At 56.9% G+C, this 22,750-nt stretch overlaps 7 protein-coding genes across 7 annotated transcripts; 5 read left to right on the top strand and 2 right to left on the bottom strand.

The window, feature by feature from the left end:
• Positions 1-4,620: 4,620 nt before the first annotated feature.
• Positions 4,621-7,332, top strand: N657DRAFT_677572 (uncharacterized protein; the record flags this gene model as incomplete). Its single annotated transcript, XM_062795998.1, has 3 exons — positions 4,621-5,843; positions 5,906-6,849; positions 6,914-7,332. The coding sequence occupies 3 exons, from the start codon at positions 4,621-4,623 to the stop codon at positions 7,330-7,332; spliced, it is 2,586 nt and encodes an 861-aa protein (XP_062650623.1).
• A 1,362-nt stretch (positions 7,333-8,694) lies between these two features.
• Positions 8,695-11,216, bottom strand: N657DRAFT_630796 (uncharacterized protein; the record flags this gene model as incomplete). Its single annotated transcript, XM_062791006.1, has 6 exons — positions 8,695-9,659; positions 9,723-9,938; positions 9,986-10,058; positions 10,115-10,891; positions 10,945-11,105; positions 11,174-11,216. 6 exons carry the CDS (start codon positions 11,214-11,216, stop codon positions 8,695-8,697), a joined length of 2,235 nt encoding a protein of 744 aa, XP_062650622.1.
• A 755-nt stretch (positions 11,217-11,971) lies between these two features.
• On the top strand, positions 11,972-12,417 carry N657DRAFT_178022 (uncharacterized protein). The gene has a single exon (XM_062786108.1). The coding sequence runs from the start codon at positions 12,081-12,083 to the stop codon at positions 12,351-12,353; it is 273 nt and encodes a 90-aa protein (XP_062650621.1). The 5' UTR covers positions 11,972-12,080; the 3' UTR covers positions 12,354-12,417.
• Positions 12,418-12,435: 18 nt separating this feature from the next.
• N657DRAFT_610923 (uncharacterized protein) lies at positions 12,436-15,208 on the top strand. The gene is made up of 2 exons (XM_062790345.1): positions 12,436-13,777; positions 13,830-15,208. The coding sequence occupies exons 1-2, from the start codon at positions 12,662-12,664 to the stop codon at positions 14,853-14,855; spliced, it is 2,142 nt and encodes a 713-aa protein (XP_062650620.1). The 5' UTR covers positions 12,436-12,661; the 3' UTR covers positions 14,856-15,208.
• A 229-nt stretch (positions 15,209-15,437) lies between these two features.
• N657DRAFT_687243 (uncharacterized protein) lies at positions 15,438-16,588 on the bottom strand (the record flags this gene model as incomplete). Its single annotated transcript, XM_062796880.1, has 1 exon — positions 15,438-16,588. The coding sequence occupies exon 1, from the start codon at positions 16,362-16,364 to the stop codon at positions 15,438-15,440; it is 927 nt and encodes a 308-aa protein (XP_062650619.1). The 5' UTR covers positions 16,365-16,588.
• A 3,537-nt stretch (positions 16,589-20,125) lies between these two features.
• Positions 20,126-21,287, top strand: N657DRAFT_653248 (uncharacterized protein; the record flags this gene model as incomplete). The annotated part of the gene is made up of 4 exons (XM_062794386.1): positions 20,126-20,343; positions 20,419-20,632; positions 20,676-21,029; positions 21,060-21,287. The coding sequence occupies 4 exons, from the start codon at positions 20,126-20,128 to the stop codon at positions 21,285-21,287; spliced, it is 1,014 nt and encodes a 337-aa protein (XP_062650618.1).
• Positions 21,288-21,858: 571 nt separating this feature from the next.
• On the top strand, positions 21,859-22,643 carry N657DRAFT_177997 (uncharacterized protein). The gene has a single exon (XM_062786107.1). It carries the CDS (start codon positions 22,050-22,052, stop codon positions 22,482-22,484), a length of 435 nt encoding a protein of 144 aa, XP_062650617.1. The 5' UTR covers positions 21,859-22,049; the 3' UTR covers positions 22,485-22,643.
• Positions 22,644-22,750: the final 107 nt, after the last annotated feature.

Below are 22,750 nucleotides of genomic sequence, written 5' to 3'. Positions count from 1 at the left end.
GAGGGGGATGGAGGCAAGAAGCGGAGTCTGGGGTCGACGACAGGGCATGATGAGAGGTTGTCCCATATGAAGGGGTCAGTTGCGCCCCTGGAATTTTGTCGTGAGATCTGATTCGTCCAAGCCGCCGGGCTGTCTGAGAGTGCCGGAGGTAAATGGAGGAGAAATATGGCCGGATGCTACTGCTACCCGCCCGCCCCGGCGGGTGACCCATAAGCCGCAAATCGCCGATCAGATCGCGCAGCTGTGACATCCAATGGCTTGCTTGGCTCATCTGAGTGGGACATCTGATTGACTGCGTTCCCTACGCCACAAGATAGCGAAGGACGCTCGAACAAGAGATGCCACATCGCAAGGCCCGAATTCAAGGAAAGTGCGGGACATTTCCGGGTTCGCTAGTGAGTGCACCTGCCGGGCAGCTAAATGATGCTCCAAGATCTCTCAACGGTTCCAGAGACCAGGGCAAGCCCTAGGGCATACAGACGGCCACTCGGCCAGGCTTGATCTGGAGCGCTTGTGGTGGGATGCAGGCAGAGATGGTGATGCATGGTGGTGAGATGATGAAGAGTGGAAGATGGCTGCAGGGCTGAAAGGTCTGGGCAGGCAGCCACATATAGATGTGACTGCAAACAGGCCTCTAAAGCTGGGCGGCGTGCAAAGGGACTTTGTGCAGACATCCCTCACAACAGCGCTCCATCCGTACACCTGGGCGGGTCGGAGAAATCCTGAATGGCTGACAGAGTGCTAACATCTTATTCACATGAAAGGAGGGTGGATCGCTTCTGTCCCGTAGCTCCAAGTCGTTCCTGTCGCAACATCCCTTGGCCTGACGTGATGCGCTGCAGTGACATCTTGCCCCAGCAACACTCATTGCACGACCTCCCTCAAAACTCCAAACTCAGGCGTACCACCTCCAATCTTTCTTGAACTTGATTCAGGGCCAACAGGTCGGTTTCACCAGAAAACTGCGGCCACTATCGTTGAGCAGAAAATGTTCCTTATGTGCAAATGTCTCTTTTAGACGGTCCCATTAAGGAACAAGGTCCCTCAGCTCAGAAAGGTTAAAAGCTCCAGCGGCAATCTGTGTTCTTGAAATCAGCTCAAGTGTTGCATGACCTGCCCCTGGTCGTCGTCCAAAGGGGAGGGAAAGGGAAGAGAAGGAAACCCAGGGAAAACCAGAATTTTAACGGAATCTTCAGGCCATCATCACAGACTGCATATCTGGTTGCTGTGAGATAATTCAGTACATGACCGAACCTTGCCAGGTTGTTGATGACTCTCCAAAGGGCCGACTTTGATCTGATCCTGGCAAGATCGGGAGGGGGTCTTCAAAGAGCGGACCGCGTTTAAGCCAATGTTTGTGCTTGTCGGGATGACAGAAGCAGCACCAGCTCCGGTTTATGCGGCGGGTCATTGGGGCTGGCCGGATCAAACTGCTTCCCGACGGCGACCATTGGTTCGAAGTCCATCTTCCCGTGTCTTAGTGCACGTAGCGCGTCCATAGTCTGATGCTCTCGCGAAGCAGGGTGGAAGAGTCGCAGTGAGCTCAACCTTAGGAACTGGTTAATCCTGAGCTGATCATTTTTGCCTGGTTTGAAATGAACGAAGGTGTTAGAGAACTGGCAGTCGAGGCTCGAAGTGGCCAGTGAGTTAATGGGGTGTATTGTCTGGCTTGTTGGCGGGCCGGAGTTGGTTGTGAGGATGATGGAGCAGGCAGGGCTCAGTGGTGCTTAGCCGAAGGTGTCGAGATACTTTACATAGGCACTTTGTAGTCCCTGGCCTACTGTTCCTTCCACCACACGGAGCAGTCCTAGGCACATGCTTCCGTGGAGACCAAGCAGCGCGTCGTTGAAGTTGTTGCTTGCCTGGACGGAAGAGTCGGTGACCTGTCGACAATCGACTCGGATTCGGATCCATGGCCGAGCAGTCGGGGTCAACAGTTCCAATACATCATGGATGCACAATACGGATACAGGCCGGAGAAATCGCGCATCGAAGGACAGCGATTCAGACGGGAGGCGCCAATGGACATTCGGTTGAATAAGCAACCTTGGAAAAATGTGGGATTCCGCCCCTCAGCGTTCGAGAGCTTGCGGAGCCTGCTCCAAAACAGCAAAGGGCCACTTGAGCTTCCCCAGATCTCCAAAAGAGGCTCCTCCACACCCCACAGTCTACGCCTGTGATACAGTACCCGTACGTTACAGCACACTTGACTCGCGCAGACGTCTGATGGCTGCCGAGCATCGACAATCCCGACACACGCACTGGTCGTCATCCGTTAGAAATAAATGCGGTGAGGGAGGGTCTTTCCAGCGAAGCACAATCCCGTTCCGTCCTTCGTGTCTTCCTTAGGTATGGTGCTTCCGAGGCAGCGTTGCACAGTCCCCTCGGTTCAGTTCCTTGAATGCTATCTTTGTGGATTGCTCGAAACACACCCCGCCTCTGGTGTAACATGCAGTGCCCAGCTTATAGTTCTTCCCGATCCAAGGCCTCAAGGGGAACAGCGGTGTTCATGGAGGCATCGGGCGGAGTGTTGCCCGGCGGCCATCAAAGCAAAAAGGATGAGGTCCGTCTGTTGACAACACTTCCTAATTTGTTGTCTGAACATTTGGTCATTCGTTGGCGAGGCAGAGCACCCCAAGAAAGATGGAATGGCAGGGCCCAAGAAACGCTAGGTTCCCCGCCCCCACATTCGGTGCGGAGATAGAAACGAGCTGATGACCCAATCGGGAAGCTAGGTACAGTAGACAACCTCGACAAACGAAGCAAAGACCACCACATACACCCCGGTGCAGGGAGCACACGACCCTTATGGACAACAGAGGTCCCTGAGATGTCAGGAGAAGAAAGAAATACCTCTAATAACCGTATAGATGGATGAGATCGGTATGGAAATTGGCGCGTAAGGTATCTCTTATCAAAGCTTCTGCAATGCGCTGGCACAGGCTGTTACCCAATGCCGGGCCAGGCATGGAAGCAATGATCGTACCTGCCCCCATTGTTCCACACCCATTCCGACTACCGAGATTTTCCAGGTTCCCCGTTTCCGTTCCCTGCTCCCTCCATCTTCCCCGCCTCTGCGTCCTGCATTCTGCAACCGTGCCAGCACATGGCACGCACTCCGCATCCTCAACCTTGACTCCGAGCCTGCTCTCTTCCTGTTCCTGATCCCAGATTGTAATTCGTCGCCCTTTCTCCGCTTTTCACCCTCACTCACCGCGCCGCGCTGGATATTACTTCATCAGTCTCGGCTTCCCACTTTCTCCTCACACGGCGCGTGTATGTCCGCATTCACCCATTCTTGACGTAAGGTATCGACATAACCACTGCAGTTCAGCTGCAAGCGCCAAACTCCTTCAGTCGCAGAGCACCCGCTTTCACCAGAGTGTTGGCCCACAACCACGAAAGTACTTCCCGCGTCTTACTGTCATCCCACAGCCACCAGCGGCTTGTGTCTCATCACCTGTCTAGCCCTTCCCCCGCTTCGCGTCCAGCATCGCTTGGCTGTCGGTGCTATGTGTGTGGGCACGCATTCATCCTGTGTTGAGTGTTCAAGAGCCAGTTGGCTGCAGTGTCCTTGACTGACGTTGACGCTCATCCTGCCCTGGGACATTGGCACCTGGACGTGCAGACGATCTTTCTTTGAGCTTCGTGGACGGCGCATTGCACCGGCAAGTGAGCGCTGGCGAATGCGTGGTAGCTGTTTGTGTATGCGCCGGCGGCAAGCAGGGGTGCATACATGCGTGCGTGCATGCCGACAGACACTCAGCCTGCTGGCGGACGACAAGAGCAGACAAGGTCAACCATCCCAGAGCCGAGTGTTGAGTTCAGGGAGGGCATGACCTCCTAGCGTTCATTCGGCCATTTGTTGCCCGCCGACAAGAACCCCCGCAATATCCTGCTCCGCAGTATTTGGCTGCCTTTCCTCCGACTTTACACCTCCTCCTTCTCCTTTCCCCCACTCTTGAAGGGCCCCCGACGTGGCCGTTCCTCCGCTATTCTGCACAATCTCAGTTTCCGATACCCCAACTGCCCTAGACAGCATTCACTTTACTGTACGATGCTACCACTTCAGTCTATCGAGGCGTCTCCCCCGTCCAATGCTGCCGATGAGAATGGGGAGACGCGGCTGCAAAAACCTAAGGCACTCCCGTGCAAATATTGCAGCAAGCGCTTCAGGTCAGTGTCCATCCGTCTCCTCTATACAGTATATTGGCTTACATTGCTCTCTCAAATTAGGCGTGTGGAGCATGTCCAGAGACATGAGAGAACCCATACCAAGGAGAAGCCCTTTGCGTGTAACTGGCCCCGTTGCGGAAAGACATTTGGGAGACGGTGAGTGAGTTCTGTTTGCTGCCCTGCTTGTGCTTTTTCTCTGCCTCCGCATGGGATCGGAGCCTTGGCCTGGCCCGGCCTCGCACAAGCTCTCCAACTTGGCGTCCCGTGGCCCCCATGCTCCCACCTTACCTCCCGCAACTCCACCTCCTTGGAACCTTTCGGTCCTCAACCAACTACCCTATCCACCCTCGTCCATCAAGGGCCACGGGTCTGGCATGGTACCTTCTGGCCCTTCCCCTCACTCATTCGACATCACAGCTCCTCCCGTAATGAACATATGCTTATATGGACATCAGGGACCTACTTGTCCGCCACGAGAAGCTTGTCCATCTCAATGAAGGCAGCAGCAACAAGGATGGCAGCAGGCCGAGAAAGCCTTCCTCTGGAGGAATGGCGCCTGCCCCGACCGAGACTCGCGTTGACACCGAGATGCTGGGTATGCAACACCACCAACATGGACAGCAGCAACAGCAACACCATCTGCAGCAAAAGCCGCGCCCGGTGCATTCCCAGTACCAGGCGGCACCTGTGCAGCCGCCAGTAGTGTCGTCGCTTCCTCCAGATACGCGCCTTGCAACACGAGCGCCCGCCTGTAACCTCGATCTTCTCTCCGACGCTGCGACACACCTCGCCTCGGGCGGCGAGGTCAACAACATTCAAGCAGCCATGATGCAAGGGCTTGCTCAACAACCGGTGGACCTGGCACCCGTCAAGGGCTACCACGGGACAATGTCGTATGCGGAGCGGCCACGAGATCAAGATCCTGGGGTCTTGGCCCCAGGCTATGCTGCGCAACCTCCACCTCCTGCCTTTGACGACTACAACCTTTTTCTCGACGACTTTGCCACTACTTCTTCGCATTTTTTGCCGCCTTCGCTTGAGACCGATCAGGGGTTTGGCCTGTGGTCTCGCCCTGCCGGCGCGGAACTCGGACGGGGGCTGTCCAAGCCACCTTCGGCCTTCCCCTCCAGGCTCCCATCACTGCAACCTGATCTCCGAGACCCATCCGGAGAGGCTTCGAGGATGCATGAAGATGGATTCCGAGGGCCAATCTGGAGAATATCAGCAGCAGACCATACAGTAATTCGGAGCCGGCTGGATGAGTTCTCGTCGGCCCTTCCCAATGACTTCGTCTTCCCTTCGCGGCACACCTCGAATAGGTTTTTTGAGGGCTATATCAGCGGCTTTCATGAAAACCTTCCTTTCCTCCACCTGCCCACATTGTCTCCCACTGATTTGTCGCCGGAGCTGTTGCTGGCAATACTAGCCGTCGGAGCGCAGTACCGCTTCGAGACGAACCGCGGCCATGCGTTATGGTATGCTGCGAAAGCCGTGGCCCTCGAACAGATACGTCGCAGACATAGTCATGAAGTCCATGGGTTGCTGCCCACGCCGGCTGCCTACAGCCCGCATTCCACTCGTCCGTCTCCAAGCTCTGGCTTCCGACATTCGTTTCCTTCCGTTCACCAGGATCGGCCCATGACCCAGGACACTCATCGGGAACCATAGTAAGACTCCCGGCCAAGGCTCGCTACCTTTACTGTCACGAGTGCGGTACTGACGCTCACAGTTCCCCAAACACACCTCAGTCACGGCTAGAGACCATCCAGGCCCTCCTCCTACTCTTCGCCGTTGGGCTGTGGGGTGCGAAGGCGATTCTTCACGAGGCATTGTCCTTGCAGAGCCTGCTCGCGCTCTTGCTCCGTGAAGAGGGCCTTGTCGCCGAGGCCAATCAGCAAACGACGGATTGGGAGACATGGGTTCGACTGGAAGCGAGTACACGGACTAAGCTTGTTGCATACTGCTTCTTTAACCTCTGCAGTATCGCATACAACACCCCGCCCCTGCTCCTGACATCAGAGGTACACCTGTACTTGCCCAACCCATCGCGGCTGTGGAGGGCTGAGAATGCCTGGCAGTGGCAAGAAGCCCGGCAGGCTTGTGCCAACATGGATATTTCGCTTCATGAGGCCTTCGCGCGCCTGTTGAGTCGCCCATCACAACCCCTGCCGACACCCCTTACATCGCTTGGCAACTACATTCTCATACACGCCTTGATCCAGCACATCTTCTTGCTGAAGCAAACTTCATTCTCCATGATGTCGCCTTTCGGCGTACAGAGGGGGTTGAAGATGGAGGACGTGGAAGACATCAACCAGGCTCTGCGCGCATGGAGTCTTGGCTTCGAGCAGCATCGCCAGCTCCAGGCTAGCGAGATGGCGGCCCAGGGCGCCGGAGAAGGCTACTCGGAAGGCGCGGTAGCTTTCAACTCGACCGCCCTCCACAGGCTTGCCTACATCAGGCTGCATACCGATTTGAGTCCAAGCCGAAGTCTCGAGACACGGGACCACGTCATGATCGCACAGGCGTTCAGCGACGCGCCTCTTCTTGTACGGAGTGCCCGCCTCTGCCGTGCCGTGGTCCAAGCCATCCACGCGCTGTCCATGCTTGTCAAGATGGGGGTGAATTATGTGGCCAAAACCAAGTCACTGGAGTGGAGCATGCAGCATTCTTGTAAGTCTCTCCGACGAGTCCACACCCTCGGAAGTCCTCGACTCGTGGCCTGACATTATCCCAGTGTGCAATCTTGAGTGTGCCGTCCTCCTTTCCAAGTGGCTTCTCACCCTTTCAGCAATCGGCCCGGCCGAACCGCCTCCATCAACCGAAGAAAGGAATCTCCTCGAAATGGTCCGCCGCATGCTGGACGAGACTGAGTTTGCCGTGCCGATCGACCCATCGCTGGCGGGCTCGTCTGGCGCCCACGGCCACGGCCACCACCCGTCTCGGTCTGTGGATCTGTCTGCGACTGATCCCATCAAGCTCAGGCGGCTGGCCTGCGCAGTCATTCGGTTATGGGCCGAGACGTTCAAAGGCGCGCACATCTTTGAGAGTGTACGCATCATTGCGGCTGGCCTGGAGGGCTACGCGGATATGATGGAAAAGCCGAGAGATAGGACGCCACTGGGGAGGATGGTTGCGAATCAGGGCCTTGGTTGAGAGAAGGTCGGTAGACGTATCGTCCTTGGCTGAGAGAAGGTCGGTAGACCTATCGTCCTTGGCTGAGAGAAGGTCGGTAGACCTATCGTCCTTGGCTGATCTTTTGAGCCCTCCAAAAAGAGGAAGGAGGTCCGAGCCGTCGAGGGGACGCCCCGCCATGCGGATGGAACACCGTGCCATGCCGGTCCAACCCAAGAGGTGTGCAGCAAAGCAATAATGTGCTATGAGTCGCGCAACATTCTTGTACGCACAGCGCAGTGCGAATGGAGGTCCTCACCCGAAGTACGGAGTACCCCTCGCAACACGACCCAGAGGACACGACGGAGGACGCTTTTCAAATGTCACTCTCAGTTCAGAGAGCATGACATAGACGATGCTGGCGTAGATGAGCCCAACATCGTCTCACTGGGGATGGGCCGCTCGTGGTTGCACAAAACAGTTTCCCTTGGTCCACATCTTTGCTTTCTAGCATTGAGCTGCGTAGTTGGCAAATCATGTTGAACGGTTTGATGAGATTAGCGCTGTGTTAGAAGGTCCTATAACCCGGGGTCTTTTGAGGGTCGACATAGGACCGATATGGCATGGCAATTATCTGCATACGACTGTTCACTTGCGGGAACACCGAGGGATTGATCTGGGCCGCTGGGTTCTCGGTGATGGAGTCGCTGCCATGAATGACTGACAGGGGGTGACAATTGAGGAGTTTACTTAGAGGACTAAGACGCTTGTTTAAAAAACCTTCAGCATCTAAAAGGGATCATACCAGGGCCGCCTTACCGAGCTGAATAGGTAGCGATGCAAGAGACCGATGTGGACAAACATATTATTGAAAACCATGTGGAACATAAGCATAACAGATATCGATGTTCAATCCACGCCATCACGCCGACGATGTTAGCAATGGTAACACTCCCACATCTTGCCACACTAGCTGCCTCCCTTCCCCCAGGCGGGCCATTGTAAAAAATATGTGAACGTCAGTAACGATCATGTCATGTCATCTCTGCGGTTACCCTGAGCAAGTAAGGTTGACGCATGGCCCTGCCTCCGGAAAAAGAAATCAAAGAGTAAGTTAGCGTTGGCCCAACTCAGGATCCACTCCAAAACAACAGCTCAGGCCCGCACATCACCGCCGCGGTAGTGTAATGGTAATCTGTCAAACAAAGTAGCGTCCTGGCCTGTTCATAGCCAATAGACGACCTAGCCCTCCCCCTTGCCCCTTTCTCAAAGAAATCAACTGAAACACGCCCAGACAGACATCGGCAGGAGTAACGTCCGCTGTCATGGACGAAACAGACAAACCCCTTCCACCCGACCAATCCCTTTATACAATCCCTTACTACCAACCAGATAAGTCAAAACCTAATAAGCAGCAGTCCGATAGTACCCCTCCGCGGCGGCAGCCGGCGGCGCACTCGACACCCCACCACCGGCCACACCCCCCTCACCACCACCAACCGGCGGCGCAGACCCGGTCGGGCCCGGCGGTACATAAGCCTTGTACTGCGGTCCGCCCGCGCCCCCTTGAGTGACCCTACTCGGTAGCGTCTGACGAGCATCAAACGCCGCGCCACCGCCACCGCCGCCGGGCTGCAATGACGGAGGCGGCGATGACATCCCCTCCGCAGGACGAGAAGATGCCTGCTGCGGCGCGTGGGGACTGTCGGGTTCATACCCCGCGCCACTGTACGGGCCGCCGCCCGATTGAGTGGAGGGCTGTTGTTGAGGCGGGGGGTGATGGGGAGCGGCGTGGTAGGGGGCGTACTGACCCGGTCCGGGCGTTGGGCCATGGCCGTACGCGGACCGCCCGTGGTCTGGACTTGGCACCGACGGGGCTGAGACTGACGGAGGAGGGGCTGTGGGGGCGCTTGGGGCGTTCGCGTTGGAGGCTGCGGCGGCGGCGTAAGGGTCTTCGTCTGGTGTGGAGTAGACGGAGGAGGAGAACGGCGCGGCCGGGTTTGCGTTTTGCGGGGCGATGGGCGAGTCATAGACTGAGGTGGAGAGTTCTTGGGGACCGCCATAGGTGCTCTGGGGACGCGCAGAGGTCTGTGGGGCCGGGTAGGAGGCGTACTGATTCGCAGGCGGTGGCGACGCGGACGTCTGCAGTGGCGCCGGCTGCTTGCCGCTCGAGGGCAGCCGCTGTTCCGGCGGACGCTGGGCGTACTGCGACTGCGGGGGCTGCGGCTGCGGCGTTGGCGCTAATGGTTGGTTCGGTTGGGACGGAACCTCGGCACCTGCTACGTAGAACGGAGCAGGGACGGCACCGGCTGGAAGCCGCTGGAAGGTATTAGGGGTGGGGGAGGATGGTGGATATTGCTGGGGCGGTTCTACCAACAAATACAATCAGCTATGCTCTAGCTACATCTAATTCAGCTGAGCCGAAGGCGTACCTAGAGCAGGCGCCGGGGTGTAGAACCGCTGGGGATCCTGCGGTTGAGGCGTGGCTCCGTAACCCTGGCTTGCGGGCGGGTAGCTCTGGGGAATCGGTGGGCGCATGGCGTATTGGTGATAAGTTGGTCCTGGCGGGTGTGACATGGACGACTCTAGTAGAGCTTCGTAGTCTCTTCTGGCTTTGATGAACTTCTCATTCAGCTGAGTGAAGTCGTCTGTATGGGGTTAGCATGGCACTACGAATAGATAGGAGGGCAAATACCTTTCTTTTGAGAGTACTTCTCAATCAACTTGATAAGCTTCGGTCGGATCGCTAAGGTCTGGTGGTAGAGTTTCTGTCCGAAGTCAGCACTGAAAACACCAAGAGAGAAAAGCCGGTGGGAAGGCGTACCGAGATCTCCTCGTTATCTTCCTCCCTCGGCGCCGTGTTGCTTGCACTCAACAAGGTCAACAGCTTCTCGACGTTCTTTATCTCGGCAAACACCTCAGCCTCCATCTGGGCTTCGCGCTGCAGCTCTTCAGGGGTCGGGTCTGTCAATTTCTCCACGTAATTGAGCGGGAAGATGCCCGTTTTCCCCTTGAGCGAGCCACGCCACCAATCCTTGTAGACACTCTCCAGGACTGCAATGACGTCGCCCTTCTTGAACTCCAACTCACCCGGCTCCGTCGGGACGAAGTCGTACAAGGCTCTGACGCGCGACACAGTTGCGGCAGTTGTACCGGACGGCACTGGCTGGATTGGCGCAGCTTGTTGCTGGCCCGCGGCTCCAGCGCCAATCGACGTGCCTGCCCCGGATGACCCGGCCGCCGCCTCGACGGGCTTTCTCTTCCGCTCCTCCTCTTGCAAACTCAATTTGAGCGCCATCTGCAGCTCTTCTTCCTCCTTCTGGCGGTCCAGGTCGGTGAGGCTGTTCTTTTGCGGGGCGCTCGGAGGCTGGAGGGTCGGGTTGCTCTGCTTAAGGCGGTAGTAGGCGTCGTACATGATGCCGAGGTCCGGGTCCGACTTGAACATGTCTGACCAGTCCTTCATGCGCTCGAGGATCTTGACCTTGACCTGGTTGTGGGTGTTGCGATCATTCGCGAGCTTGAGGAGGGCATCGGTGAATGCGCGGCTCGACAGTTCGCGGTGCATGTTCTTGCCGCAATTTTGTGAGAGTGCATTGGCGACCTGTGGGATGTCAGTATGGGGCGCTGATGAAGAACGAATGCGTCAAAGCCCACCTCAAGCGTGTACAGTTGGACATTGGCGTTGCGATGGGCCAGGCGCTTGATCAGGCTCTGGACCGACTCCTTGGGCCCGTTCTGGTCACCGGAGACCCGATCGCAAATCTCCATAATGGCGCCCCAGTCTTCCGACGTGAGGTTTTCGTCGGTCGCCTTGTCTAGAAATGGAGGCCGTTGGTCAGCACACCACCTCCAAATGCGGGACATGTGTATGGGGGGCACATACTGATGGCCTCATCGTAGGGCCCGGCCGCGGCCGCTCGAAACATGGTGATGGATGGGTGGTTGTGCCTCTCGAGTCGCAGTTGAAGGAATCACGTCGCGAGCCCGCAGTCTGGGAAGACGGCGTGTTAGGTGTTGGCTTCTTCCGCAGCGCTGACGTGTGTGGTGTCTCACGCAGCCGGTTCGCTTGTTCCCCGCTCACGCAAGACGTGTGGGAATTGAAGGTTCGGGTTCAAAAGAGCAAGGCGCGCGTTGGTGAAGGAGAAGGAATTATTGAATCTTGGTCTTCGAAGTTGCAGGTCGGAGGCTGCGTCAGCGTCAAGGTAAGGAGCCGATGTATTACGAACGTAATGACTTGGTCGTATATGGAAGATGGAGGTGGGACATCGAGAGTTGCCGGGCAGTGTTGCGTGGTTGGCCGACCAGGCAGCTTCCAGCTTCCATGGAATGGACATGCCGACTCGCCCCGCACCATGCTAGCTGTGACCCCTGTCATCATCCTTGCTCTCTCAAAGGAGCCCAACGTACTAATTCTTGGCATCAACGCCATCGCCCCCCATTGCGTAGGAGCTTGCGCAGCCACACGAGGCTCACACGACATACTTTCCGCAGCACCGCTTAAAGAAAGGCCTCAAAAGTCGTTACACTTTTGCAAGGGCGGCTGTGTGTGTCTGGTATCCTAAGGTTCAATAACTGAACAAGAAACTGCCTTCCACGCGAGGCATTACCAGTCCAAGCGCGGGTTGCCCCGACCTGCGTCGATGCCAACCGGTCTCAGACGCTGGCCGTTGACGACCAGGAAAATGATGTAGAGAAGGCATATTTCTTACTTTCAGACAAGCGGCGCCCATCATTTATCGAATCCGCAGTACGTGCGATAACTTTCTTGCTCTCGCACTTGACCGCAAGCCATGTCAACTACCACTTCTATGCATCCAATGACCACTTCTGGGCTGCAATCGTCCGCAATCCGGCAAAGAGGTCGGCGCAAACGCAAAGAAAATCAACTCATGCTGAGTCTGTTAAACTTCTGTATATATATATGTATATATAAAGTACATACAATACCGGGCGACTGCTTGCGCTTTCTTGGACCATGTTACCTCGGTGTAAGTAACGTTACCCGAATTGTACACTGCTTGCAGGTACCGTACCACTTTACCAAAGCAAGTAAAGATCTATAACCCAGCAACCGAAACGTCATGACAAGGATCCCAGTCTCCTCGTTAGGTTCAACTAATTAGCTCTTTGATGCTGCAAGTGCGACTTCAACTCGGCAGCATCATTATACATAACGAACCGGTGCGCATGTGCAGATCTTCTTTCCCCGGACATGCGCCTCTCAAGCCAGACGGACTTATGGATTCTTTTTCATCCTAGTCACCCATCATCCCTACGATTCGAATGCCTATTAACTCTTGAACACCAATTGGCGTCGAGGCGCGGTACTTGATCATTGCCCACACGCGCCGTGTTCGCCTCTCACGCCGTTATGGACGACTTGTCGCGACTGTCAGATGTAGAGAGGGAGGAGGCCGTAGTGGACGAGATTAGCGGCGTCGGTCTACCAACCGGAGATACGGGATCGCCGGCGCCAAAATCAAGGTCATTGTCGGACGGAGGGAGCACGCCAAAGCTATCGCCGTCGCCGCACATTGTCGAGGCGCGTCGACGCCAGTCAAAGGACGACATTGCCATTCGGGACAAGGACCGCGAGCACACATACTCACTCCCATCGACGCCCATCCGCGCAGGCTTTGGTAATCGCGGCCTGGCGCTGCACATGCCGCTCCGCGACTCGGCCTCTGCGTCGCCCGCCTTTCAGTCCGGCCATGCCATCCATGCCAGGGCTGCCCCGCTCTCGCCGCAGCTCGACCACATCTATGCTACGCCAACAAACATCCTGCCACGCCGGTCGCGGGGCATGGACTTTTCTCGGGCTGCGACCAGCCTCCATCATTCCACCGTTGTCGATCAGGGTTCGCCCGACTGCTCGCCGACCATTGGCTCCCGGGCGGTGAACATACCTGGCCGCCACGCTTCCGAATACCGTGCCGGCGACCAGGCATCCACGTCGCTGTGGTCCATGATGGGCAGCCAGGAGCGAATGCAGATATCGAGCTCGGTGGGAAGCACCAATCATGCTATATCGGACCTGTCGTCCAGCTCCGACAATGACGACTACATGGATGAGGATATGGAGGAAGCCTATGTCACCACGCCGCTGGTGCAGAAGAACGCGACGCCGGGCAGCGCAGCAGCTAGAGGTGCGCCGTGGATTCCCGGTTCTCCCATGGTCAACAACCTGTCGAGTTTCCAGCAACTACAACGCCAGCGCAAACAGCCTAAGAAAAAGCCGCGGGGGGCCTTAGGCATTGGATTTTTCGCGAGCTCAGCTCCGGGCGTCTTGTCAAGATCCCCGCCAAACAATTTGGTTGGGTCAAACGACATGTCATCCCATAGACGCGAGAGCATCAGCTGGGCTGCCAACCAGCTGCACATATCAGGCAACGACAGCGACGACAACCACAGGCAGCCCGATGGCCTTGACAGCCCGCTGCGGCCGAGCATTGTCCGGCGAGCTGTCACGCGGCGAGGCAACTTACTTGTACGTCATCCTCTTTCTACGTGTTGGTGCTCGCATACTCATCCTCTCGCAGCCTAAAACAAAAGGATTTGCACGAATCCGCGCCGCCCTGGCCGAAGAGAGCGCTCCCATTGAAGCCGAGTTCCGCCGCGAAGCCGAGGTGGTCCGGCAGGTCCGTGAAAGCGACATGGATCTAGAACCGAGGCAGCCGCCGCCGCAATCAGCAACATCGACGGCTCTCTCCAGCCCTAATCTCGCAACCCACGACAGCATGGAAGAGATTAGCGACGATGTCATGATGATGGACCCCACCGCCAGCGCCCTGGGCCTCTCGGGCGCGTTTAAGCAGCAAGCCCTGAAAAATTCCAAGGGCAAAGTCTTTTGGGACACCTTTTCCGAGACGAGCAGCACCGGCGCCACCCAGCGCGTCACCCCTCCCCCGCCACCTCTCAATCTAGCCCGGGCGTCATCCACTGCCATGAGCCTGGAAGACATCAGCATGGATTCGCCGTCCGCCCGCTCCAACGGCGGCGCAAGCCAAAGCAACCCCTTCGCCATCCCCGGAGGCGGCGATGGCGGTGGGGCCACCCAGACCACAGCCAGCAGCTCAGGCGACGGCACACCCTTGGCCCCTCCCGCCCTCACGAACCCAAACCTGGCCCACAACAGCAATTACCCGGCCGGCATCATCATGCAGGGCGCGTCGGCAGGCCCAATGGGGATGGGGATCCCGCCGACGGCCGCCGAGATCACGCGGCGCATCAACAACAGCAAGCGCCGGCGCGGCGACGACGACCTCAACCCCGTCAGCATCAAGCGCCGTGCCGTCAGCCCGGGCATGAGCGTGAACAACTCGCCCGTCATGCAGTCGCCCCTGCAGCGCGACTCGGCGCCGTGGGGCAGCACGGCGTCGTCCATGTCCATGGCGTCGCGGCCGGGGAGCGTCGGTGGGGACAGCGTGGGGGGAAGGAATAGCGGGAGTGGTGGTGCGGGGAGTGAGAATGGAGGCTCGTCGCATGGTGGCGGGGGGAAGGTCAGGGTTGGGTTTCGGGGCATGGCGGAGACGCATGATGGGATTACGCGGTTGAGCATTGAGTGAGGTCGGCATGGGGCAGGGTTTGATCTGGGGTATTGAGTTCCATTTCTGCAGACGGGGCGTTTAGTACTCGGTGGTCTTTTTTTTTTCTATTTTCTATAGAAAAAAGGCTTTCTTGGGTTGGGGCAGGTTGCATGGAACGGCGATTGGAACTGGGCGGGATTATCATCATCATGGATATCCATTCAGGGCAGGCGTTTTTTTGGTTCATGGTTTTGGGTTTCGCCATGCTGGGATTGATATATGGTGATTCTCTGGGACGGTTGTTCCCAACAACAGTTTAGCTTATTTGCCCTGTCTTGTCAGCTTCACGAACGGCATGGCAAGACGTAGCATCGGATAGTCCAAGATTGCTGGTCTATTAATATCTGCTCGCTCTGTTTGCTGTCACTGCTACTCCAGTCATCATCTATCCCATCCTCCTTCAACCTGCGCTGATATCTTCCAACTCCTTACATTTCCATCTTCACTCAGTCCATCTTCTCTCACCACCGAATGTCTTGCTCGCTCTACCCCCTCTTTTTTCATCTCTCTCCCGTCTAACGCGATAACATCTCCGGCCACTCATCCATCCACCCCAATGCTCTACCTCACCTCTAACCCCCTACCTTCTCCTCCTCCCATACCCCCACTCCCCGCACCACCACCACCACCAACGGCATTCCCATTCCCCACCCCGATATTACCAACACCAATCCCTTCCTCGGGCACGTACAACCCGCCCAGCCGCTCGTCAAGCCACCGCGCAAGCTCTTCCACGTGCCGCCGCATCAGCGACACGCTACTACTGCTGGACCCGGAGAGTGTGGCGGTGCTCGTGGTGGACGCGGCGCCCGTTGTCTGGGTTGTGTGGGTGGACAGGATCGAGGCTGCTTCGCTTGGGGAGCTGGGCGTTGGTGTGCCGCCTGCTGTTGCTCCTGCTGCTGTTGCTGCTGCTGTTGGGTGCGAGGTTGGTGGGGCGGTGGTGGGTGGTGGGGTCGATGGGCGGGAACGGGCGGGTGGTTCGGTCGCGGGGTGTTCGGCGGTGGGTGCGGGTGTGGATGTTGGGTCGTTTGGTGGTGGTTGCGGGGTTATTGGGATGGTTGTTGTTTTTGTTTGCGCCGGGCCGGCAGCCTCGTTGCCGCCCATGCAGATGAAGAGCATGCCGCAACGCAGGCGGCGGATGGCGAAGACGGCGCCGCTGTCGAGCTGGACGGTGACGGTCGGCGCGGAGTGCGTGCCGCTCTTTCTCGATCGGACGGTGCTCCCCGCGGGTATTGCCCCGGGCGAGACGCCCGAGGAGGTCGGTGCCGTGCGCGCTGGCCCTTGAATGGCCCAGAGCGAGGCGGCGACGGCAGCCTGGCGCCGGAGAGCGCTCGCCGGTAAACTGCTAGCGTGGGCGAGCAGGCTGCCAGCCGGTGTTGTGAGCATGGCCGAGTGGATCTGCGGGGAGAGGTTGGCGCGCAGGAACGACGTCACCCGCTTGGCTAAGAGAAGCGGCGGAGGCGGCGGCATCTGCATTGTGCGCGACATGGTGAGATAGTGCTGCTGCCGGCGCTGATGATGAGGCTCAAAGACGTGAGGTGCATATGGAGATGCTTGCGGCTGGTAGAGCTGTCTGAGCTCGGAGCTGAGGTTGTGGGGTGAGGTGGGCGCGGGGTTACCGGCTAGCTATCGATTAGGTACTCCGTACCAGAGAGCTGACTGCGGCTGTTTCCACCTCAGAAGTCTTGGTGGAAGCGGGTCCTGTGGACGTGCCGGCCAGTACGCGTGCTACGAGGGCAGTTGTTTGCAGCTCAAAGGCCTTCTTGGCTGGCACAGCGTGCATCGCTCGCTGCCCTAATGGCTGCAGCCGGCCGCCCGTAACCATTCATCCGAGCCATTTAAGTTCCATGGGATGTCCCATCAATCCCTGGGTCCCGACTCCTCGAGAGAGCCGAATATAAAATGAACGAGGATCAGCTTCTTCCCAAACACTTCTGCATATCTTATCCAGGTCACCAGTCACTACAATAGCCCAACCTCAAGTCAAGCTCAACAAGTCGGACGCCCTCTACTTGGGCGCCCTCTACTTGGACGCCCTCTACTTGACGCGGCCGAGCCCTGCCTCCTGGAATCCCAAAGGCGACGTGGATCATGGAACTTCCAGGTTGTTGAGCGGGAGGCAAGAGGGCTTGCTGTTGCTGTTAATGTTGCTGCTGCCTAGGACGTGGCAGGGTGCTTTCAGTGTGATGGCTTAGTGCCACGAGTCACGACACTGCAGAGACCAACAGGCTGCCAACTGCCCAGCTTCAATAGAAATTATCTACTTCCGCACGGCCAGCGTCATACTAACAAAAAAAACCAGTGACAGGAGAGACGCTATCCAGCGGACACTCTTTGACACCACGGCCAGCGTCATGCCGACAAAAGAGTGAAAAGGAGTGATCTCTCTCGAACCAAAAAAGAGTTCCCCTATCCTTCTCAACCTTTTGCTGACTCGGCAGACGCACCCCACCAATGAATTCTGGATAGATGATAAAGCTGAGCTATGCTCGCCGTCCTTCAAGTTAGGTCCGACGGCAGCGCCTAATGGCGATTCGACCAGCTGCTGAAGCCGCCACCCTTTGAAGAGCGCGGCTAGCCGTGGGAGCTGAAATCGAGATACCGATCCGCGTATCCTTCACAAGCGCTGCAGATGTTCAACGGGTTCTGGGTCTACATGTCTTGGGTGTCCGACAAGAGGCGTTTGCAGCGGCCGCAGCAGTTGGCTCCCTTTACGCGGTTGTAGCACAACGACCTGTGGCCACAGGCGTAAATCTTGTGTTCGAAATCGCACATGGTGATCGGAGTGGTTTGAAGGGTCTTCCTTGGAAAAGTTGGAGACGGCCTTTGGTTTCGGATGTTGTTTGGTGTTCTGGACTGGAGTAGACGATGTTGATGCTGCTGAGGGGAGTGAGAGCCTGACAACAGGTCTCTTCAAGGGGACCCCATACCCGGGGTGAGAACATACGGTCCTTGGAAGGCGTTTAAGCAAGCTATAGCCTCGCTGTCGCCGACTTCTCAAAGTAGCCTGCACAAAGCAGCCCACGCATGACTGCGGCAGCAGGAGCAGCAATGGTGTCGCGACCAAAACAACCCAGTTCAAGATCTTGTGGTCCCGGGCCATCTCAGGCTCAAACTATCCTTGCGCATTGTCAGGTCGACGAGCTCGACCGAGAAGACCGTTCGAGGTCAGGCAACGCCACGGTCAACACAACGGGGATGCTCATCCGTAGCAAAGGGAATATGGGTGCTCGTGAGGCCGACGCACTCACTATGGCCACTGGCCTGTGGCCCTCCAAGGTGAGACGTTGGCTCAAGCATCTGCCCTTTCTCACAGGCCGAGTCTCTGATGCATGATGGGCCCTACTCTTGAAGTATCCATGCTACCGCGTGTGATTCAAAGCTTTGTCTACCTTATTTCCTGGATCGGAATGTTTGAGGGATATAAGTTGTGGGACAAGCACCTCCTCTATGGTGCCCCCTTGCCATCTCTTCGGAAAGCCCAGAAGTCGGCACTCGCAACCATTACAGCCTGCGTGGGCTATAGCAGATAGCAGAGGAGTGGTCTTTTCACTGAGACCCTTTTCCTCTTAACTGGTTTCCATCTCTTGTACCCTTATCCTCCATTTCCTCTCATAGGTATCCATATAATGTGCTGGAATTCTGCAAAGGAGGAAAAGCACAAAGAAGCGCTAGAGTTTTGCCGAAGCAGTGAAGTTTATACCTTGATCATCGCCGCTGCTTCACCGAGCGCTTCATCCCGACTAATTCGACGAATTCGACTTGAACAAGCTCTCTTGTCTCTGTCGTCTGTTCTTAACGCCACGGTTCACCGGAAGCTGAAGAATGCCAGTTCCACAGTCCAGTCGCAATGCTAATTTTACGAGAGTGGTTTGAGTTTGTCAAACCCCCTAAAACCTCCATAAGTCCACGACTCAGAGAACACCTAACGTAGGTACCCTAGGTTCTCTCTCCCAGACTTCGACCCGTTCGGCCATCAACCACCTTTCTTCCGGAGACTCGTCGCCTTGCAGTGCCAATCTTGTCCGCCCGTCTCTGCCCACATTAGATCGAAGAATCCATCGACTGGGCTGCTCTGGGCATCCAATTTCATCCCCAGGAACCTGGAATTGCTTCTTCTCCCATCTATCCACGACTATCTTCACCGGCGTTCCATGTACTCCTTTTACAATTCCGTCTTCCTCGCGCTGAAGATTTTGATTTCAAGACCACGGCGAAAGGTGCAGGCACCTTGGGCCCTTCTTCCAACACGCCACCATCCTTCTCAACCGGATCACTTCGCCCACTTGCATACTTCCACACTTTCCAACGCCGTTCCATCGCAATTGAGGGATTCTTTCAACAAACCATTGCTTTCCGGAGGCTCCAAGACAGCCAGATGTTTTGCTTTTCTGCCTCTCCAAGCCTGCGGGTAACCAAGCAACTTCCAATGAACCATCCTCTCGACTGCTTGGCTTTCACGACATAACCAAACTTCCGTCCTTGAGCTCGCCGGAAATTGGCCAAGCACGCCTCAATTAACGTTAATGACGCTCTCCAGCCTTCATTCTTTTTTCTTCACCCTTCCAACAAGCTCTGCATTCTCTTCTCTGCCTTGAACCCTTTCCACTTGAGTCGACAACAATCGTTGCTACCAGGGTTCCAGTTGGTCTTCAATCTCTTTTTTGAATCCTCGGTCAATATCTGCATTCTCTTCTCTTCCCGGAACTCAGCTACCCAAACCAACAGCACTCGTTGCTCCTCCTCATTCCAATCGGGATCCGATCTCTCCAGTCCATGCCATTCCGCTCTCCCAACCTCGTACGCTAAGTGGCATACAATGGACGATGACGGCAATGATTGTGCAGTACCGGGAGCTGCTAGAATTGCTCCCGTTGGGGGGCTCTTTCCTGCGTCAACCCGCAATGCCAACGGCGCGAAAGGTTGCTGGGGGCCGAGGTCGATCGGCGTGAAGAAGAGAGACGGAGTCTCCGAGGACAAATTCAGGCCAGAACACCCGAGATCAACAGGCTTGAGAATGGAAAGAGAGCGCTCAGAGATGAGATCCAACGGCTCCTAGAGAGGCGGGCTGGAGTCGGCAAGCACCACGAGCGGGTACGCGATACTTGATCTGTTTATTTCTCAACAAAATCCCAGACTGACACGCTCGTAGGCTTGGCCGGATGTGCTCCGAGCTCACCTGCGCAACAACCATGCTGTCATGCAGAAATACGCCAAGATCTACCGTCAGTGTTGCAAATAAGAAAAACATGAGCGTCCGCAAAGAGGTCGTTCATCCGGACCTCAAATTGGATGCCCTTTCTCGAAGGGCACAAGACGATTCAAGTTCGAACTCCGAATCTGATTCTGATGAAGACGGCGCTGCCCTCGCCCCTCAGAAAGTCGTGTCGCCCAGAACGGTGTCTCCTCACAACCAGACGAAAGCCCATTCAAGTTTCAGCAGCTGCCGTGGGAGGCCCAACCGAAGGTTTTGACCTTCATTCTGAAGGAGGACGGCCTGATCCACTGCATCTCACGGCTTGACCCGTTCGTGCATCCCGAGGCGTTCCCCCAGCGCCGAGGAGCTTGGGGAGCATGGCAGCGGCCTCGAGAATCTCTTCTTTTGGGGCAAGAGAGAGTGCAGCATCTCCAACGACGGCAAGGATCCCAATGAAGTACTCGGAATCCTCACCGTGTGCAAGGGATTCTATTTCATCGGCGTCCACATCTTCTACGGCCTCAACACGTTCGCCTTCTCCAGCTTGCGAGTTCGGACGGTTCTTTAAAGGCATTGGGCTGGCGAGGCTTTCTCGCATCCAGCACATGGAGCTGCTGCTTCAAGGTCATCTATACCTGACCGCGCCGGCTGACGAACGGGGAAAGTACCCCTTTTCACGGCGCAGTTATCCACTATCGTGGCTGGCCGACGTGTACCGACTGAAGACGCTCGTCATCCACATCAACGAGTCTGGGAAGATGTATGTTCGAAGCGGGTATGAGAACAAGGCGGCCAAGCGCTTGCTGGCAGCCAAAACGGCCGGGCAGCCAAATCAGCGCATGACTCGGTCCCTGCGAAGTGTCCAGGGCGTGGACTACATCTGCCAGCTTCGTGGGATGCAGTGGGTTCGCTTCTACGATTTTAACAAGGCCTTGGAGGCCAGGCGAAGCGTTCGGGTCTCTGTCGCCGATTGAAACTTTCTTGAGGATGTGACCAACAAAGGCACCTTGCCGAAACCGCCCAAGCGACAGGAACACTCGGAGCTCGAGAACCTGGAGCCGCTGTTGCCTGCTGGTGATGACCGTAAATGGAAGCCCAGCGATGATGACTGGAAGCTGGTCAAGAGCATTTTCATCGACAGCGATGGACGCTGCTCGTATGATGACCTGCGGCTCAGAGGCTCAATCGCGACGCGGATATGGCTTCGTATCTGAGCGTGACCACAAGGTCGCCGGTGCTCGATATGTCGTCTGACTCTTGAGACTTCAGACGCATGGTCGAGCTCAGATGAGTCAGATGGCACGGAGTCGGATTCGGGCGTGAGAGTCTGCCGGATCTGCCTCGTCTCTGCAGCGCCGTCGCCAGAGCCCTGGCTTCTCGTCCCAATTGTCTGTCTTTGCCTCAGATTCAGAGCGGAACTCCAACAGTGATACTTCCTCCTCCTCCTCCTCATCAGATGACGAGCTCATCGAGATATCGGCACACTCAGACGGTTTCTCCTCGGACTTGGAGTCAGACTCGAACTCGGACACCGCTCCAATGAGTCCTCCGGGCCCGCCGTCTCCAACCGCTCCCGCTCCCTCCCTCGGCCTCATTCCGCAAGTCCACCGGGAAGCACGCTCACCGGAACCCCCAACAACACTTTCAGAACCGCAACGCACCTGCAAAACGTGATTCAACCCCGCGGTTCGCCATACCCGAAAGACCCGCAAACCGCACCCCAGGCCCAGGCACCCGCGCGCGAAGGGAATCAACCGCTAGCGGCCTCTTCGTGAGCCCCGGCCCGGGACGTGTGCCTCAGACCCCCAGACCAAGGCAGACACCCAAACCAAGCGCAAGAAGGGAGTTCACAACAAGCGGCATGTTCGTCAGCCCCGGGCCGCGCAACCCAATCCCGAACCTAAACCTGAAGGGCAGAACCGGACCAAGCCTCGCGCAGAAATCAATGACCAGCAGGACGCAACACCGAGAGACAGATGAGAGTCAACTGCAAACAGCCTCTTCGTCACGCCCGGCCCGTCCATTCTCCCGCGCAATTCACCCCGACCCACGCCAAACCAGGGCACACCAGGCGCGGATACGGGTACCGGGACGCGGTGGACACCAACCTAAACCCTGAGTTTCAGGGAGGAGATAATGCAGACGCAACTCCAACCGCAAATGCAAACGCACAGCCCAGGGAGGTAGTCGACCTCACGGGTGACGTTGAAAACACCGTGGACCCTACGGGTGACGACGACGACGACGGCGCCGTCGACAGGGGCGGATCCGTACATGGACCCGGAGACGGCGCTGGGAACGGTGAAAACAGAACTTTCCAAGCCGCGGATAGCCTTCTCGGCGACGATGTCTCTGGCGGTGACATCGACATGGATCTGAGTTCTGACACGGACGGAGAGGAGTTGAGGTGAGGATAATGCGGGGCGTAGGAATGGCAGCGCACGTGGTAGCCATGCTAGTGCCCGTCGCTGGGGAGGTATTTCGCTTGCAGGTGTTTCAAGACCTGGAATCCGAGAATTCTGACGAAGATGATGACCTTGAATCGGATTCAGATTCAGACGACGAGGACGAGAAAGGGCCGGGTGGTGTTGGTGGAGGGTCCAAGCACAGTTGGGGCGGCAGATCGAATGGCAGTTCGCCGAAGCGGTCGTGTCTGGGGATGTGAAAGGGGGCCCTT

Source organism: Parathielavia appendiculata (genome assembly GCF_033297405.1).
Source record: "Parathielavia appendiculata strain CBS 731.68 unplaced genomic scaffold N657scaffold_2, whole genome shotgun sequence".
Lineage (NCBI taxonomy): Eukaryota > Fungi > Ascomycota > Sordariomycetes > Sordariales > Chaetomiaceae > Parathielavia > Parathielavia appendiculata.
The sequence above is the reverse complement of the archived record's forward strand: the minus strand, read 5'-3'. Positions and strand labels throughout refer to the sequence as shown.

Bases quoted from the DNA above. Each gene is read 5' to 3' on its own strand.
- N657DRAFT_610923 (XM_062790345.1), top strand. From the start codon at position 12,662: ATGGACGACTTGTCGCGACTGTCAGATGTAGAGAGGGAGGAGGCCGTA. The intron at 13,778-13,829 runs GTACGTCATCCT...ATCCTCTCGCAG, and splicing joins CGCGGCGAGGCAACTTACTT to CCTAAAACAAAAGGATTTGC.
- N657DRAFT_178022 (XM_062786108.1), top strand. From the start codon at position 12,081: ATGTCAACTACCACTTCTATGCATCCAATGACCACTTCTGGGCTGCAA.
- N657DRAFT_177997 (XM_062786107.1), top strand. From the start codon at position 22,050: ATGAGAGTCAACTGCAAACAGCCTCTTCGTCACGCCCGGCCCGTCCAT.